This window comes from Chlorocebus sabaeus, chromosome 10 (assembly GCF_047675955.1).
Source record: "Chlorocebus sabaeus isolate Y175 chromosome 10, mChlSab1.0.hap1, whole genome shotgun sequence".
NCBI lineage: Eukaryota > Metazoa > Chordata > Mammalia > Primates > Cercopithecidae > Chlorocebus > Chlorocebus sabaeus.
Genome location: NC_132913.1, coordinates 52110335 through 52125405, shown reverse-complemented (window position 1 = coordinate 52125405; position 15071 = coordinate 52110335). Strand labels below are relative to the sequence as shown.

Genomic DNA, 15071 nt, shown 5'->3' with positions numbered 1-15071 from the left:
AGATTTGAAATGTAAATTAATTCCATTACACTAGCCACATCTCAGTTGCTCAAGAACCTCATGTGCGTAGTGGCTACTGTACGGTTAGTGCATCTCCTTATATTCATGAGCCAGTGTGTGTACGTATATAGTTTCTCCCTTTTTTATACACATTGAGTGCTGCTTCATACATTTCTTTTTTACTTAACAATCTACTTTGTAATTACTCCATTTTATTACATAAAGAGCTTTGTTTTTTTCCTAGCTATGTATTATATCTTTGTAGGGAAGAATTTTAATTTATATAACCAGTCTCCTATTGATGGATATTTAGGTTTATTCCCCTCACTCACCCTTTGCTACTGAGTTGTCATTTTAATAACCTTTATGCAGTTTACAATTTGTTGTGAAACCCTAAAAGGAAAAGGCCATATTCTTTATTGCTTCTTTTGTGTAATTTGCAGGGTTTAATATCATTTCCACATATACCTAGAAACAATGATCAGTTATTGTATAGGTGGTATTTGAGTTTGTGTGAACTCAAGCAAAAAGTCAGTGTTGAAGATGGAGACAAATTGCTTGTCCATTGGAACGATAGGAGCTCAGTTACGCAAAGTATTGAACCGATTATTTAATATTCATTTTTATAGCCATTAAGCAATGAATTATTATTAAGACACCATTAAATGCCACACTGTTAACATTACTGTTTTATACCTCTCAGCACTCTATTATAAAATTCCATTCTTGGTTTGAGCTTCTCATTTAGGATTATTCCCTGCCATAGTATTTTTGAAAGAAATATGCATTTGATTAACAGTACTATATAAGTGAAAATTCTGAATAACATGTTCATTTTATATCTAGAAAAAACAAAAACTTTGTCCAACATGGGTAAGGTTGTTTAACAAGACAGAAAGGGTATATTATTTTTTACGACCTAAATATCCCCATTTGAGTAATTACAGCAGAGTGCTATTTTATTTATAGAACAGGTTGTACGTTTGAGAGTGAAATAGTCGTTAATTGTGTGACTAATTAGTACATAAGAATTCATACTCATTTGTGTCAACACCCTGAAATCTAAATTGTCAATTGCCTTGCTATTTTGATTCCAGACTTCAGTTGGTAGAGGATATTAGTCTTTTGATGTGAACAATAATGGGCTGAAGAATAAGACCGAATAATGAAGGGTGTTTTCTTCTAGCTCATGAAAGAAAAGATGAGAATTTAGAGGTCTCATAAATGCAAGGAATCCAATTGTCATGTGGGCAGATAGGAAAGAAAAACAAGTATGAGTATTCTTTTATTCTTTCTTCCCGGTGTTTTTTGAATGTTACTCTTCAAAATGGCTACAAAACTGCAAATATTGTTGTAGAAATCAGATTTGTCCTTTTTAAAAAAAGAGTGTTTTTTTTGGCAACAAATCAGCATTTTACATTATTCCCAAATAAGATGAAATTCTAAGCCAGAATTTACCATGAAAGAAAACCTTAAAGAAATGGGCCGGGCATGATGGCTTATGCCTGCAATCCCAGCACTTTGGGAGGCCAAGGTGGGTGGATCACTTGAGGTCAGGAGTTCGAGACCAGCCTGGCCAACATGGGGAATCCCTGTCTCTATTAAAATTACAAAATAGCCAGGCGTGGTAGTGCATGCCTGTAATCTCAGCTACTCTGGAGGCTGTGGAGTGAGAATCTCTTGAACCCAGGAGGTGGAGGATGCAGTGAGTCCAAATCACGCTACTGCACTCTAGCCTGGGTGACAGAGCGAGACTCTATCTCAAACAAAGAAACAAGCAAAAAACGAAACCCACAAAAAGAGAGAAACAGAACAAAACAAAACAAAAACCAAAAAACCTTAAAGAAATGATCATTTAATAGGATCAAGTATTCCATAAAACATTTTAAGTAAGCCTAATACTCTACATTTAACTCTGCCGGCTGCCTCACAGTTGTCTGATGCAATGAAACAGTGCACTTGGCACTCTGGCATTTAACAGCATTAGTTTTGGTTTCAAATAAAACTGGTCCAGCAAGAAGTCAGATAGCACTTGGCAGGCAGCTACTGTATAGCGAGCTTGGAGACAGAACCTGGACCTCAATCTGTGCTCTGCCACTTGCTGGCTTTAGGCACTTTGTTTCCCCTCTCTCAGCCACAGTTTCTTCCATTGTGGAAGAGGACAGTAATACAGAATGAAAGTGTGAAAATAATACAGTATATGCCAGCCATTTGGTTTAGGTTTGTGAAATCTTAAGTATTATCTACATTGCTAGAAAACAGCTGATTGTGATGTGGGCATCATTATTGTACTATTTTGAAACCAGTGAAGGACAGTACACTCCCTGTTCTCATTTGCCTCTCCCAGGAAGTGGAGGATGAAGTTGGTTAGAAAGTTCATAAGTCCACTGTGAAACTTCTTGTGCCAGGGAACTTGTTCTTGGCACATTGAATGCAAAATGTGTACTAATCTTAATGAAAATCACATTTCCTTTTAGAGGAGAAAAATGCCCCCACTGAGATTAGGAATATGCTACCAAGGTGATTGTAATTCTGATTCTTTCCTCACTTCACCATTCTGAGAATTGCCTTACCTCTTAATATTTCACTTTTCTCTTATGTAAGATGAAAGTAACTCTAACTGCATTTCTTTGATTTTGTTAAGACTGATATGCAGTGACTGAAAATTTTCTATGGTAAAGTCATATACGAGCATCGTTACTCAAAGAGGAGGTAGAAACTTGACATCCATTCTAATCATAGGTTATCATATATTGAATATACTTTCTTTACACGTGGATTAAAATCAGGTTTCCTACCTCCTATAAACAAGAAATTGAGGTATTATACTTTACCACAAATGCTGTAAAACTGTCAAGAAGCTGACTTCAGTTATTAAAAAGAGCAAGAGGAATCGATAACTTCTGACTCTTCCATCTCTCGGGATGACTGCGACCCATGACTTAGTACAGGGGATAAGAGTGGGTGGCATTTGTTTCAGGTTGTTTAAAGCTGTAACTCTTTCAGCTGTGGTGGCAGCACAATGTCATAGTCTGAAAATTTGCCTCACCCTCAACTAAAAGCTTTTAATAGCACAAATACAGTCAAATAGATTTATTGATTTGTGTTTTTTACTGGATTCGCTTCTTGTGGTAATATAGAAACTTTAAACAATTTTCTTTCAGGTTAAGTTTTGATGTAAAAAGAAAGTGATTTTATTCTATAATTTCCACGTACTGTACAGCAATATTTTCAATGCAATTGGCTGCTATCAAAATCTCAACATAATTAAGATCTATTTTTTTCCTAAGTAAACTTAATGGAAATTTTCAGGTAGAATAAAATATAATCATGCATAAACTCTGCACTTGGAAAGTTTCTTAAGCATCAGGGTACTCCTGGTAAATTTACCTTATAATAAATGTGTTTCACAAATAGTATATAAAATAATATGGTGCCTTAATTGCTTCAGAGATTGAATGCATATTTGTAAATGTATTCAAATTTCCACTAATTAAAAGTGTCAGGGTCACAGTAATTTAAGAACAGTGACCAGTGGCTTGCATGACTCTGGTTATGCAAGTAATGAGCATTTATGATTCACTAGGTACTGTGCTAAATGCATGACATGTTGCTATATTTAATGGTCACATCGAGCCCATATCCAGTAGATGTAGATGTTATCCAGATTGTACAGAAGAGGAAACTGCAGCTTAAGGTATAACTTGTCTGAGATCATGTGGCCAGGCAGTGGCAGATATGAGCCTGGAATCCAGATGTCATTTGGAACCTATTTGCTTGACCACTTTGCTTTTTGACAACTTATAGACAACTTGTAGACTGGCTTTGCTGACAAAGCCAGTAGGATAAGTAATAGTAAGAGTGATCTTAAATGGGAGTGAACACTTTTTTTTTTTTGCATTTTTAATATTTTTTCCAATTACAAAATAAACATGCTTGTCACAGAATGTTTGAAGCAATAGGAATAGGTAAAGAAAAATAATTTTGCAAGCCACCTAGAGATAAATATCACAACTGACTTGCATTCCAACCTTTCTCAAGGTGTATTCTGATTTATAATTTAAAATACTTTCTGTAAAAACAGCTCCCATGGTCACATAACTTTGGGAAAGTGTAGGTTTTAAAAAGTTAAAAAGTTAAAATTGTTAAACTGTTTTCTTCTCTCCAGGCTTTCCCAGAGATACCTTGAAATCACTGTGTTTTTCAGCTATATTTTAGATAATGCTATGGATAGACTGCATCCTTCTAGACTTTTTTTTTTTTTTTTTTTTTTTTTTTTTTTTTTTTTATTGAGACGGACTCTCACTCTGTTGCCCAGGCTGGAGTGACCTCAGCTCACTGCAACCTCCAGCTCCCAGGTTCAAGCAATTCTCCTGTCTCAGCCTCCCAAATAGCTGGGATTACAGGCATGCACCACCACGCCTAGCTAATTTTGTATTTTTAATAAAGATGGGGTTTCTCCATGTTGATCAGGCTGGTCTCAAACTCCTGACCTCAGGTGATCCAGCTGCCTCGGCCTCCCAAAGTGCTAGGATTACAGGCATGAACCACTGTGCCCAGCCCTAGACTTTTTAATAAGCATTTAGGCTTTTAACTGTGTATACTATTTATATATTCCTTTTTCTTCAGGGTTATATTATAGGCTATTTCAATTATTTAAAACTTATTTAAAAATATGTTTTGAAGTATTCGCATAGCAAACCCTGTGTGTATGTGTGTTCTGCATTTTTTTCAACCTTTCATCTGTTGAACATTTCTGCAGTTTCCAATGAAATCATTAGATGTGAAAGTTTTCCATTTGGGTGAAGGTGATTCCAGAACTGAAAGGTTACAGTTCCTGCAGCAGTGAGGAAACCAACCCCAGGGATTGTTACACAGCTAGAAACTGCAAAACCCATCACAAATTTTATCCTGTGATTGGCCATCGTGGGAGAGACATGCCAGAGAAAGGACATTCTCAGGGGAAAAAATGAGAAGTCATCTATGAGAATGAGTTGGTAAGTTAGGTGTCTGCATATGTAATTACACATTTGGTTCAGAGATATGGAATTATTCAAGCATAGCCTGTGTGTTCCCCAGGTTGTACTGGAGAAGCTTGGACACATGAGGAGTTCTGGTTATTAATCTTTGCTGTGGTGAAGGAGGGTAGGAGGTTTGGAAGTTTTCAGTCTCCTTGAAGGGTGAAGAAACTGGGCCTGTGGACAGGGATCGATTTAACAGGGAGATTTAGATTTGTTGTAGAGGATTGGGTTTGAAGCCATTTAATCAATAACCCATTCTAAGAAGAACAAGAAGTCTTGAATCAACAGTTTGTTGATTTTCAATAAGTATTTGTTAAGTAAACAATGTCTCAGACACTGTGCTGGGCACTAGCAGCTAATTGTATTGAAACTATTACTATACAGTACAGGGAAATTATACTTATGGAGTAATGTAACTGCTTGTAATGAAAACATGATTGAATCTTAATAAAAACACACATCTTTGAACAACCTCCAGGGCAGTGTAAACAATACTCTGTTTTAAAATAAGGAAAGTCCAAATCTCTGAATTGCCACTTACTATGCAGTTTCAAATACTTTTTTTGGTTGTTGTTCCTTGGATGAATTTATGTTTGGTTCATAAGATCTTTTAAAACTTTTCACCAGCCTGGCCAACATGGCAAAATTCTGCCTCTCCTAAAAATACAAAAATTAGTCAGGTATGTGGTGGTGCATGCCTGTAATCCCAGTACTTGGGAGGCTGAGGCACAAGAATCGCTTGAAATCTGGGAGGTGGAGGTTGCAATAAGCCGAGATTGCGCCACTGCACTCCAGCCTGGGCAATAGGGTGAGACTCTGTCTCCAAAATAATAATAATAATAATAATAATAATCTTTTCAGAGAGCTTACATGACTCTGGAGCATGTAAATGTGTATATACCTTCTCTCTACTCATATTGAAATTTTCCCTGAGATTAGTTCATCTCATTAGACTTTGGGAAGTTAATATCGACTTCTCTTGACCAGAGCCAAGTTTGAAACCTGACCTTCCCAGTTTGAGATAATTAATGGCAACACTTGGAGAATATTACCTTCATCGGGGCAGTGGATTGCAAGGGTCAGTGAGATGCCAAAGGGAAAATTCCCAAAGGGAATAGCCAACAACCCAGAAGGCATATGAGGACCATTGTTGAGGCAGCTAGAGGTGGTTGGCTTTGGTGATCCCTTCCCTGCCTGGGGCTCCCAGGGTCCCCGGCTCAGCAGACACAGGGGCAGAGCTGCCAGTTTGACATCAGACAACAATAGAGGTTATTCTTCATCTGACCAGACTCTAGCAGTCACCTTTGTTCCCTTAAACGTGTGACTAATTATGAGAAGTGACAATTAGGACACACTGGAAATAGTCCAAGGGACACTGGTGTGTCATTTTAGGGAGACCTGTGGTTGAATCTTGGCTCAGAAATTGAACAGTTATGAGATTTTTGGACAAATAAATGTCTTTGACTCTGTGTTTTTGTTTTCCATCTGAAATTGAGGATTACTTGTCTATTTCACAGACTCATGGGTATTAATTGGAAGCATTTATATGTAAAGCCATGAAATATTGACAAAGTGATAAACCTCATGGACCATGATTTTCATTTAGTGATTAAATGTCTGTAGCTAAGTTATTAATGTTTTTGAACATCAGCCATATGAAAAGTTAACAAGATTGGTTTAAGCTCACCACTCTCAGTTTCTATTCAGTAAGTTGGTAGTTGATACTTGGTTTAGGATCATTGTTTTCCAAATATAAATAAGGTAGTTTTGTAACTCATGAATTCATGGAATGTGATTCTTGGTAAGCAGGTTTTCCAGCCCTTAATCATTAGAAAAGGTTCTACTAGGTAAGATGCAGAGATAGTGAGCACACAATATGTATATTATAATAATTCCCTTTTCCTGTAGGAAATAAAATAACCAAGTAGCCAAATATGTTCTTTCCCTAAACTTTATTGTTGGCAATGGTTCCTAATGAAAAGGCTTTGTCTCTGAGCCTGTAAGACAGTCCTCTTGTGTAAGAAGATAGTTTTAATTTTGTTCCTCCCATGAGGTCTATGGCTTGGGTTTTATCTCTTGTACACAGATTGGGAACATTCACTATGCTGTCTCCCAGTAATTGCATAATTTCCACATCTCCACGTCTGTAAACTAGAAATAGTACCTTTACATTATAAACAATGTGTAAGATTGTTGACAATACGTGTCTTGAATAGGTTATGCATTTCCTTTCTGTGTTTTTGACAAGGTTAGTTCTCTTGACAGCACAAATTCCCTTGGGTGTGGAGAGTCGGATGGCATTTGTGTGAAGGTGTTCTTTCTCAAAAGTTCTTTGAGCTTTGTGGTGCCATCTTCATGTCAGATCACATTCATTTCGACATGGATACTCATCTAATTAAAAATTGTCCGTGGCTGGGCACGGTGGCTCACACCTGTAATCCCAGCACTTTGGGAGGCAAGTGGATCACGAGGTCAGGAGATTGAGACCATCCTGGCCAACATGGTGAAACTCCATCTCTACTAAAAATAAAAAAAATTAGCTGGGCATGGTGATGCATGCCTGTAATCCCAGCTACTCAGGAGGCTGAGGCAGGAGAATTGCTTGAACCTGGGAGGTGGAGGTTGCATCGAGCCAAGATCACGCCACTGCACTCCAGTCTGGGCGACAGAGCAAGACTCCATCTCAAAAAAAAAAAAAAAAAAAAAAAAAAAAAAATTGTCCATGTCATTTCTGAAGCAAGGCAGATTATTATTTTATAATATTATTTTAATCATATTATTATTTTAATCATAAAGCACACAGTTGCACTTTTTCTTATTTAAGGAATCCTAACCAGGTTACCACTGCTCATAAACTGCTGAAAATTGGTGAGAACCTCAAAGTCATGGAGGAAGAAGGTGTGATCATGCAAGACGGTAGCCCACTAAAGTGTGCTCATGTTTTAAACTTGATGTTTTCTGATAAATGCAGGTGTTCTTACTGAAGCTAGCTGGACAGTGTGAATACATTACTATTTTGTTATTTCAGAGAACTAGATAATTTTAAACATTTGTAAAGTATTATTGTTTCCTGACAGTACTTGTATATTTTATGAAAATAACAGCAGGCCTGGCGTGGTGGCTCATGCCTGTAATCCCAGCACTTTGGGAGGCCAAAGTGGGCAGATCGCCTAAGCCCAGGATTTCAAGACCACCCTGGGCAACATGGCAAAACCCCAACTCTTTAACAAACAGAAAATTAGCCAGGTGTGGTGACATTTTCTTGTAGTCCCAGCTACTCAGGAGGCTGAGGTGGAAGGATCAATTTAGCCTGAGAGGTAGAGGCTGAAGTGAGATGTGATTCTTCTACTGTATACTAGCCTGGGCAACAGAGTGAGACCTTGTCTCAAAAAAAAAAAGTGGGAGTAAGGAAATGACAGCATTTTGCTCACTCCAATAAACCGTTCTGAATAGATTAACATTTTGGAGTCTATGAAGTTAAAAAATCCAGTGGTGGCTGGGCACGGTGGCCCATACCTGTAATCCCAGCACTTTGGGAGGTCAAGGTGAGCAGATCACCTGAGGTCAGGAGTTCAAGGCCAGCCTGGCCAACATGGTGAACCCAATCTGTACTAAAAATTTTTTTAAAAAAGGACAAAAAAAGAAAAAAAAAAGCCAGGTATGGTGGCAGGTGCCTGTAATTCCAGCTATTTGGGAGGCTGAGGCAGGAGAATAGCTTGAACCCAGGGGGCAGAGGTTGAAGTGAGCCAAGATGGCACCATTGCACTCCAGCCTGGGCAACAGAGTGAGACTCTGTCTTAAAAACAAACAAAAAAACAAAAAAACAAAACAGTGGCAAAAAAAACTAGATGTTCTTTTTTACCCTGTGGAAATAACTAAACCAAAAAAATTTTTTAAATCTCCCAGCTTTTAAAGCTAAGGGCATATTTTAAATGAAAGTCAGTGAAAACCTGGACCCAACATTATAAACAGTAGAAACACAAGTTTCTGAACAATTGTTTCTTTCTCTACCTCAAATTCACTTTGTGTTTGACACTTTGGCACATTTCCTGACATCTCTGAGCTTTCATTGCATTTTCTCATTTTTCAGTTTGATTAAAAAACTTTTTTTTTTTACATTGTCAAACCTTGGTGTTTTCCAGTATGATCAGAGTAAATAGAAGATTATTTTAAGTTTGTATATTTTGGATATTTGACAAACTCTTAAAATATTCATAACGTTTGAGAAACTCTTAAAATATTTAATTTTAATTTTTCCATTATAAATTCACTTCCTATGCTTTATCTCTTTTATATTTGTGTATCCATTTTTCTCTTGTTGACTTTATAAAAGCTCTTAGTATGTAAAAGCTATTGATACTTTAAGACCTATGTTCTAAATATTTCGCTAGTTTTATCATTTACTATGCAACTTGGTTTATGGAAACATTTTTAGCATTTTAGTTTCATTATTATTTTAGAGACAATTCTGTTTATTTTCCCTTTTCTTGGAAGGAAATGCTTACACTTTGTAAGTCTTTAAAATATTACTTTAAGTTTATGATAGATTAAATATTTGACAGAAACAGGCCAGGCACAGTGGCCGACACCTGTAATCCCAGCACTTTGAGAGGCTGAGGCAGGAGGATCCCTTGAGGCCATGAGTTCAAGATCAGTCTGGATAACATAATGAAACACTGTCTCTACCAAAAAAAGAACAAAAAAAAAAAAAAAAAAAAAACTGCGCTTGGTGGCATGCACCTGTAGTCTCAGCTACTTAGTAGGCTGAGGTTGGGAGGATCCTTTCAGCCTGGGAGGTCAAGGCTGCAGTGAACTATGATTACATCACTCACTGCACTGAGTGATAGAGCAAGACCCTATCTCGAAAAAAAGAAAAAAAAAATGTGTATATACATGTATGTATATATGTATATTGTATATATGTATACATTGTACATGTACATATATACATATATATTTGGCAGAAATTAAGAAGTATATATTCTTTTTTGTTGTGAGATAGCATCTAAATTAAAAAGTAATTGTTTTAACATTACCTGCTGGATGATGAATCTTTTCCTACTGACTCAAATAACACCTTTATAATATTTGATATCTTTTTTTTTTTTTTTTTTGAGACCGAGTCTTGCTCTGTCGCCCAGGTTGGAGTACAGTGGTACAATCTCAGCTCACTGCACCCCTCGCCTCTTGTGTCAAGCAATTCTCCTGCCTCAGCCTCCTGAGTAGCTGGAACTACAGGTGTGCGCCACCATGCCTGGCTAATTTTTGTATTTTTAGTAGAGATAGGGTCTTAACCATGTTGCCTAGGCTGGTCTTGAACTCCCGAGTTCAGACAACCCTCCCACCTCAGCCTCCCAAAGTGCTAGGAGTACAGGTGTGAGCAACTACGCCTGGCCTTGAAATCTGTTTTTATTCATGTGTTTGGTATCAGGCTTTCCATTCTGCTCCATTGATTTTTCTGCATTTCTATCAGTGTTTTACTTGAGGTGTGTTTATAGTATGTTTTAATGCTCTGGTAGGGTAAGTCATATGGTTACTATTCTTTTGCAAAATTCTCTTGTCTCTTTTCAGGCGTTGTTTTTCCAAGTGGCATTTAGAATTGGGAATGAGAATTGATTAGGTTGCATACAATTTCCATTTATATTTGTATTGCATTTTCCCATTCGGAAACTTCTCCCTAGTACTATTGTCTTCCCCTGATGTCTTATCTCCCTGTTATAGGACATATTTTATCATTGGGAAGGTATTTCTTCATGAGTTCCTTCTGTTAGGAGCAAGTTGTCTTGAGGGCTACTGTATTAACCAGATGTCTTCAACTAAGTAACTTATATATCATAATGTAACATAATGTAATTAAATCATATTATGGCATTGTGACATGGTTCTTAAAGTGTGGTCCGTGATCCGTAGATCAGTATGAACTGGAAACGTGATAGAAACAGATTCTCAGGCCGGGCACAGTAGCTTACCCCTGTAATCTCAGCACTTTAGGTGGGCAAAGTTGGCAGATCCCTTGAGGTCTGGAGTTCCAGACCAGCCTGACCAGCATGGTGAAACCCCATCTCTACTCAAAATACAAAAATTAGTTGGGTATGGTGGTGCACACCTGTAGTGCCAGCTACTAGGGAGGCTGAGGCAGGAGAATAGCTTGAACCTGGGAGGCAGAGGTTGCAGTGAGCTGTGATCATGCCACTGCACTCCAGCCTGGGCAGCAGAGTGAGACAGAGTCTAAACAACAACAACAAAAAACAAAAACAAAAACAGATTATCAGACCCACTCTGGATATATTTAATTAGAAAATCTGAGGGTAGATTCCAGCCATCTCTATAAGCCCCCTAGATGGTTCTGACCATAGGAAAGTTTGAGAACCACTGGTGTAGTAGAGAGAATATAGGCTTTGGAGTAATATAAAATAAAATCCCACTTTACCCCTTTATAGCATTGCAATTTGGATTAAATTTTTATATGCCTAAGTCTTGGTATCCTCTTTTGTAATATGGACTGTAATAGGAATAATCTGTATTATAAGCAAAGGGTATAGATATGTAGTAGCTATTAGTGCTATCAGAGTGCTTCTTAATAAGTGAGAGCTGAAGTAGTGTACAATATGAGTATTAGAAAGAGTGATGGTCCCTAGGCAAATAGAAGGAAAGGTCTAGAAAGTAATGGGTGTTGCAGGTTTTGATGGGCTCTATATAGTTGGTAATGGCCAGAAGTACATAAGGATTCTTGTTATGGTAAGGTGAAGATAAACACTTTTAGTCTTGTTCACAGTTGGCACCTTTTAAGTGGGCAGACACTCGAAGGTGTGCTATCATTGAAAACTAAGAATTTGTGTTAAGGATATATGTAGGATTCAGTTATTCCAGCTCTTCTGTTATATTGCCCAAAATAAAACACTGCTCTCCTACATCTCTAGTTTTAAACAAAAATCTGTCATAATTAGAATATGCCAGTGGAATAAGGATTGATGTCTTCATTTGGTAAAGATTAATATGAAAAAGTAAATACACAAAGCCTTATTTGTGATTGAGAAACTGGAAAAATTAAATGATGTAATTTATTGATAAATTACTTCATGCCAGAAACTGGGTTAGGCGGACTTAAAAGGATGATCAGCATTTAGATGTGGCTCATGAGCAGTTTATAATTGGGAGGGAAAAATAGCCTAGTGATTTGATATTACCTATGACAAGGCCAGTAATAAAGGAAAAACAAGCATGGCTATGGAAACCTCAAGGTGGCTTCCCTTCCTAGAAGAAGAAACTGTTGCACTAATCTTGAAGAATAGGTAGATCCTATCCCAGGAGAGGTGTGTAGAATATACTGTAGGAACTCATTCAGTGATTAGTTCTGCCTGAGGCCACTGGGGTCTTACAGTGATGGTGAAGGATATAATGGGAGTTGCCAAGCCAGACAACGAAGAGCTATTCTAAATGATGCATAACTGTTGGAGATTGAGGAGTAACTAGCGTGAGGAGAACGTACAGGCTTGGCAGGGCAGGTGAGGCTACAGGTGAAACTGTGCAAGTTCTTCAGATGTTGTGGTTGACTGAAGAGACTCTTTGTTTTGTTTAATATTTGTCTTATTTTTAGGTAAACATATTTTTATCTCCATTGTTGTCTTTCTTTTTTTTATTTTTTTATTTTTTAAAATATATACCATTACACTCAGATAAGGGAATTTAGGTTAGAAGTTCAGGAAAACTTTTATGTTACAAGTTCACATTTATACATCCCAATTTTAGTTTGGGTTCTATTCAGTCTTTCTCAGCCTTGAAGGCTTTCAGCTGCGGGTTCAAAAGTTGGTTGGTTAATCCCGACAAAGCCTCTTCCACCAGTGGTTGTGGCTATGAGTTATTCTTGCTACCTGCAATGCTGTTGCTCAGTGAGTTCTCATCATTCATGTTCCAGATTCTACAGTGTTCCCCCCTGAGCCTATGGATGTTTGTGTATACCTCGCTGGAGTCCTGACTTAACTTCAGTTCATGTAGCTGGGTTCTGACTCCCTGGCTAGCTTTTCCTAACCTTTTCCTGACCTTTTCCTCTTGGGGCCTGGATCCTAAGTTCTGTGGCCTCCATAATCAGCTGTAAGCCTGCTATGAATCAGAGAGATCCACTGGGAACCTTGGCTAGATTCCATCCTGATTTCTACACATGGTACAAAGTGCCTTGAGATCTTGGCTGTTTTGTTTCATCCACCAGATGATACCTGTTTAGTAGAGTGTAGATAACCCCCCATAACTAATATTGAACCTCTACTTAGCAACTCTTGGGGTTCTTTTGACTATTGGTCACACATGTTGATAAGCTCCTCTTGTCTTAGTCCCACACAGCCAACCACTGACTTTTATCCTGAATGAAAGATATGTATTTTTATATTGTAAGGATTATAAATTGCTAAATTCTGTGGATTCTTACAATATAATATCCTTTAAAATAAAATTTCTAATTTAGTCCTGGGCTATTTTGATAACCTCTTCTTGCCCTCAGCTTTTAAAAACTTAATACACTACAGTGTTATTTCCAAACTACGTGTCAATTCCTGTCAAGCTTTCCTTCTCTTCCCAAAAGTCTTTGCTGTCTGTACAGTAAAGGCCAGATTCTGTAGAAGGCATTGAGAATGCAGGGTGTCTGGTTCTAACTTTCCTTTGTAGTCTTATCTCTCACACTGTCTTTTCATCCATATTCTTTTCAGACTTGGAGGGCCGATGGTAGCTTCTGAAGACTGGGGAGTTTCACACCTCCTTGCCTTTGCCTGCTGTTTCTTCAGTGTGGAATTCTACTGTCTCAATTCACTTCTCAGAGGAATCCACACATTTTTCAAGACCCACTTCCAAATTCCGCCTTCTCCTTGAAGCTTTCACAGATCCTCAAACCAAATGCATTTCTTCCCTTTTTCTTTCATGATACTTCTAACTCTATCAGAGTATATATTACCTTCTGTTTTCTATGTTTTTATGTACAAGCTTGCTTTTACCCAAAATTATTAACTTCTTAGGCAAGATTTCTCTTTTTATCTACATTAGCACTTGCTCACATTGTTTTGTCCCTACTGGGTTTTCAAAAATTGTTTTTTCCATGATTAGGATTTTGATGGTCTAAGAAATTTTACTTTTTGCAAAGAAGGGTGCAGTGGAGGAATTTGAGTCTTTCAAATAGTTGTCTGTTTTTTCTAACCCCTTCCCTTTCTCTTGTACGTGTCAGGTAGAGGAATCTGGGTGAGTGCTTGAGGCTGTGTTAGAATGAATAATACAGTTTGGGGAGGAGCAATTCCCATGGATCTTTAACCAATTGGGATAATGGTAATACTTTGTTTGAAAATTGTTTAAAAATAGATCATAATCCTAATGATTTATTGATATTCCTAATACCAAGTACTGGGACAGCATTTTTACATCCTCCTGTAACAACCCCATACGGTTCAAGTTTTATCCCTTTTTATACAGGAGGAAACTAGGCTTATACAGTTTTCTTAACTGAGATTAAGTAAGAGATGGAGTCAGGTTTTCAAGTCAGATCTGTCTGATTTCAAAGCCTGTGTTCTTCATCACTGTGCTCTCTTGGCTTAAGCATTTGGAAAGTATGCTTTTCTGTGAATTTTTTTTTTTTGAGACAGGGCATCATTCTGTGCCCCAGGCTGGAGTGCAGTAGCATGATCTCGGCTCACTGCAACCTCCGCCTCCCGGGTTCAAGGTATTCTTATGCCCAAGGAGGTGGGATTCCAGGTGTGCACCACCACACCCAGCTAATTTTTATATTTTCAGTAGACGTGAGTTTCACCACATTGGCCCGGCTGGTCTCAAACTCCTGACCTCAAGTGATCTGCCCACCTCAGCCTCCCAGAATGCTGGGATTACAGGCATGAGCCACTGTGTCTGGCCTGGAAAGTATGCATTTCTGACCTCACTTTCCTGCTATGGAGATCAAATCAAGTTCACCAGCTCACAGTAGAAACTAGTGATTTCAGTGTCTGCCCTTCTCCAAATTAGCTCATTAGCTTGTAGGTGCTCAAGAGGTCAACACGGTAAGTTACCTTATCAAATTGA

The 15071-nt window shown here is 37.9% G+C and overlaps 1 protein-coding gene across 19 annotated transcripts in view; it reads left to right on the top strand.

Moving 5' to 3' along the window:
• The window catches only part of COBLL1 (cordon-bleu WH2 repeat protein like 1), a 160815-nt gene that overhangs the window by 13471 nt on the left and 132273 nt on the right, over positions 1-15071 (top strand). The window contains exon 1 of one of the 19 annotated variants that reach the window (XM_007965199.3): positions 4975-4997. The exons of the other annotated variants lie outside the window; for them this stretch is intronic. Coding sequence (XP_007963390.2) covers positions 4984-4997 — 14 coding nt within the window. The 5' untranslated portion in view covers positions 4975-4983. Of the gene's footprint in view, positions 1-4974; positions 4998-15071 lie in introns of those variants that run through there. 19 annotated transcript variants of the gene reach the window in all.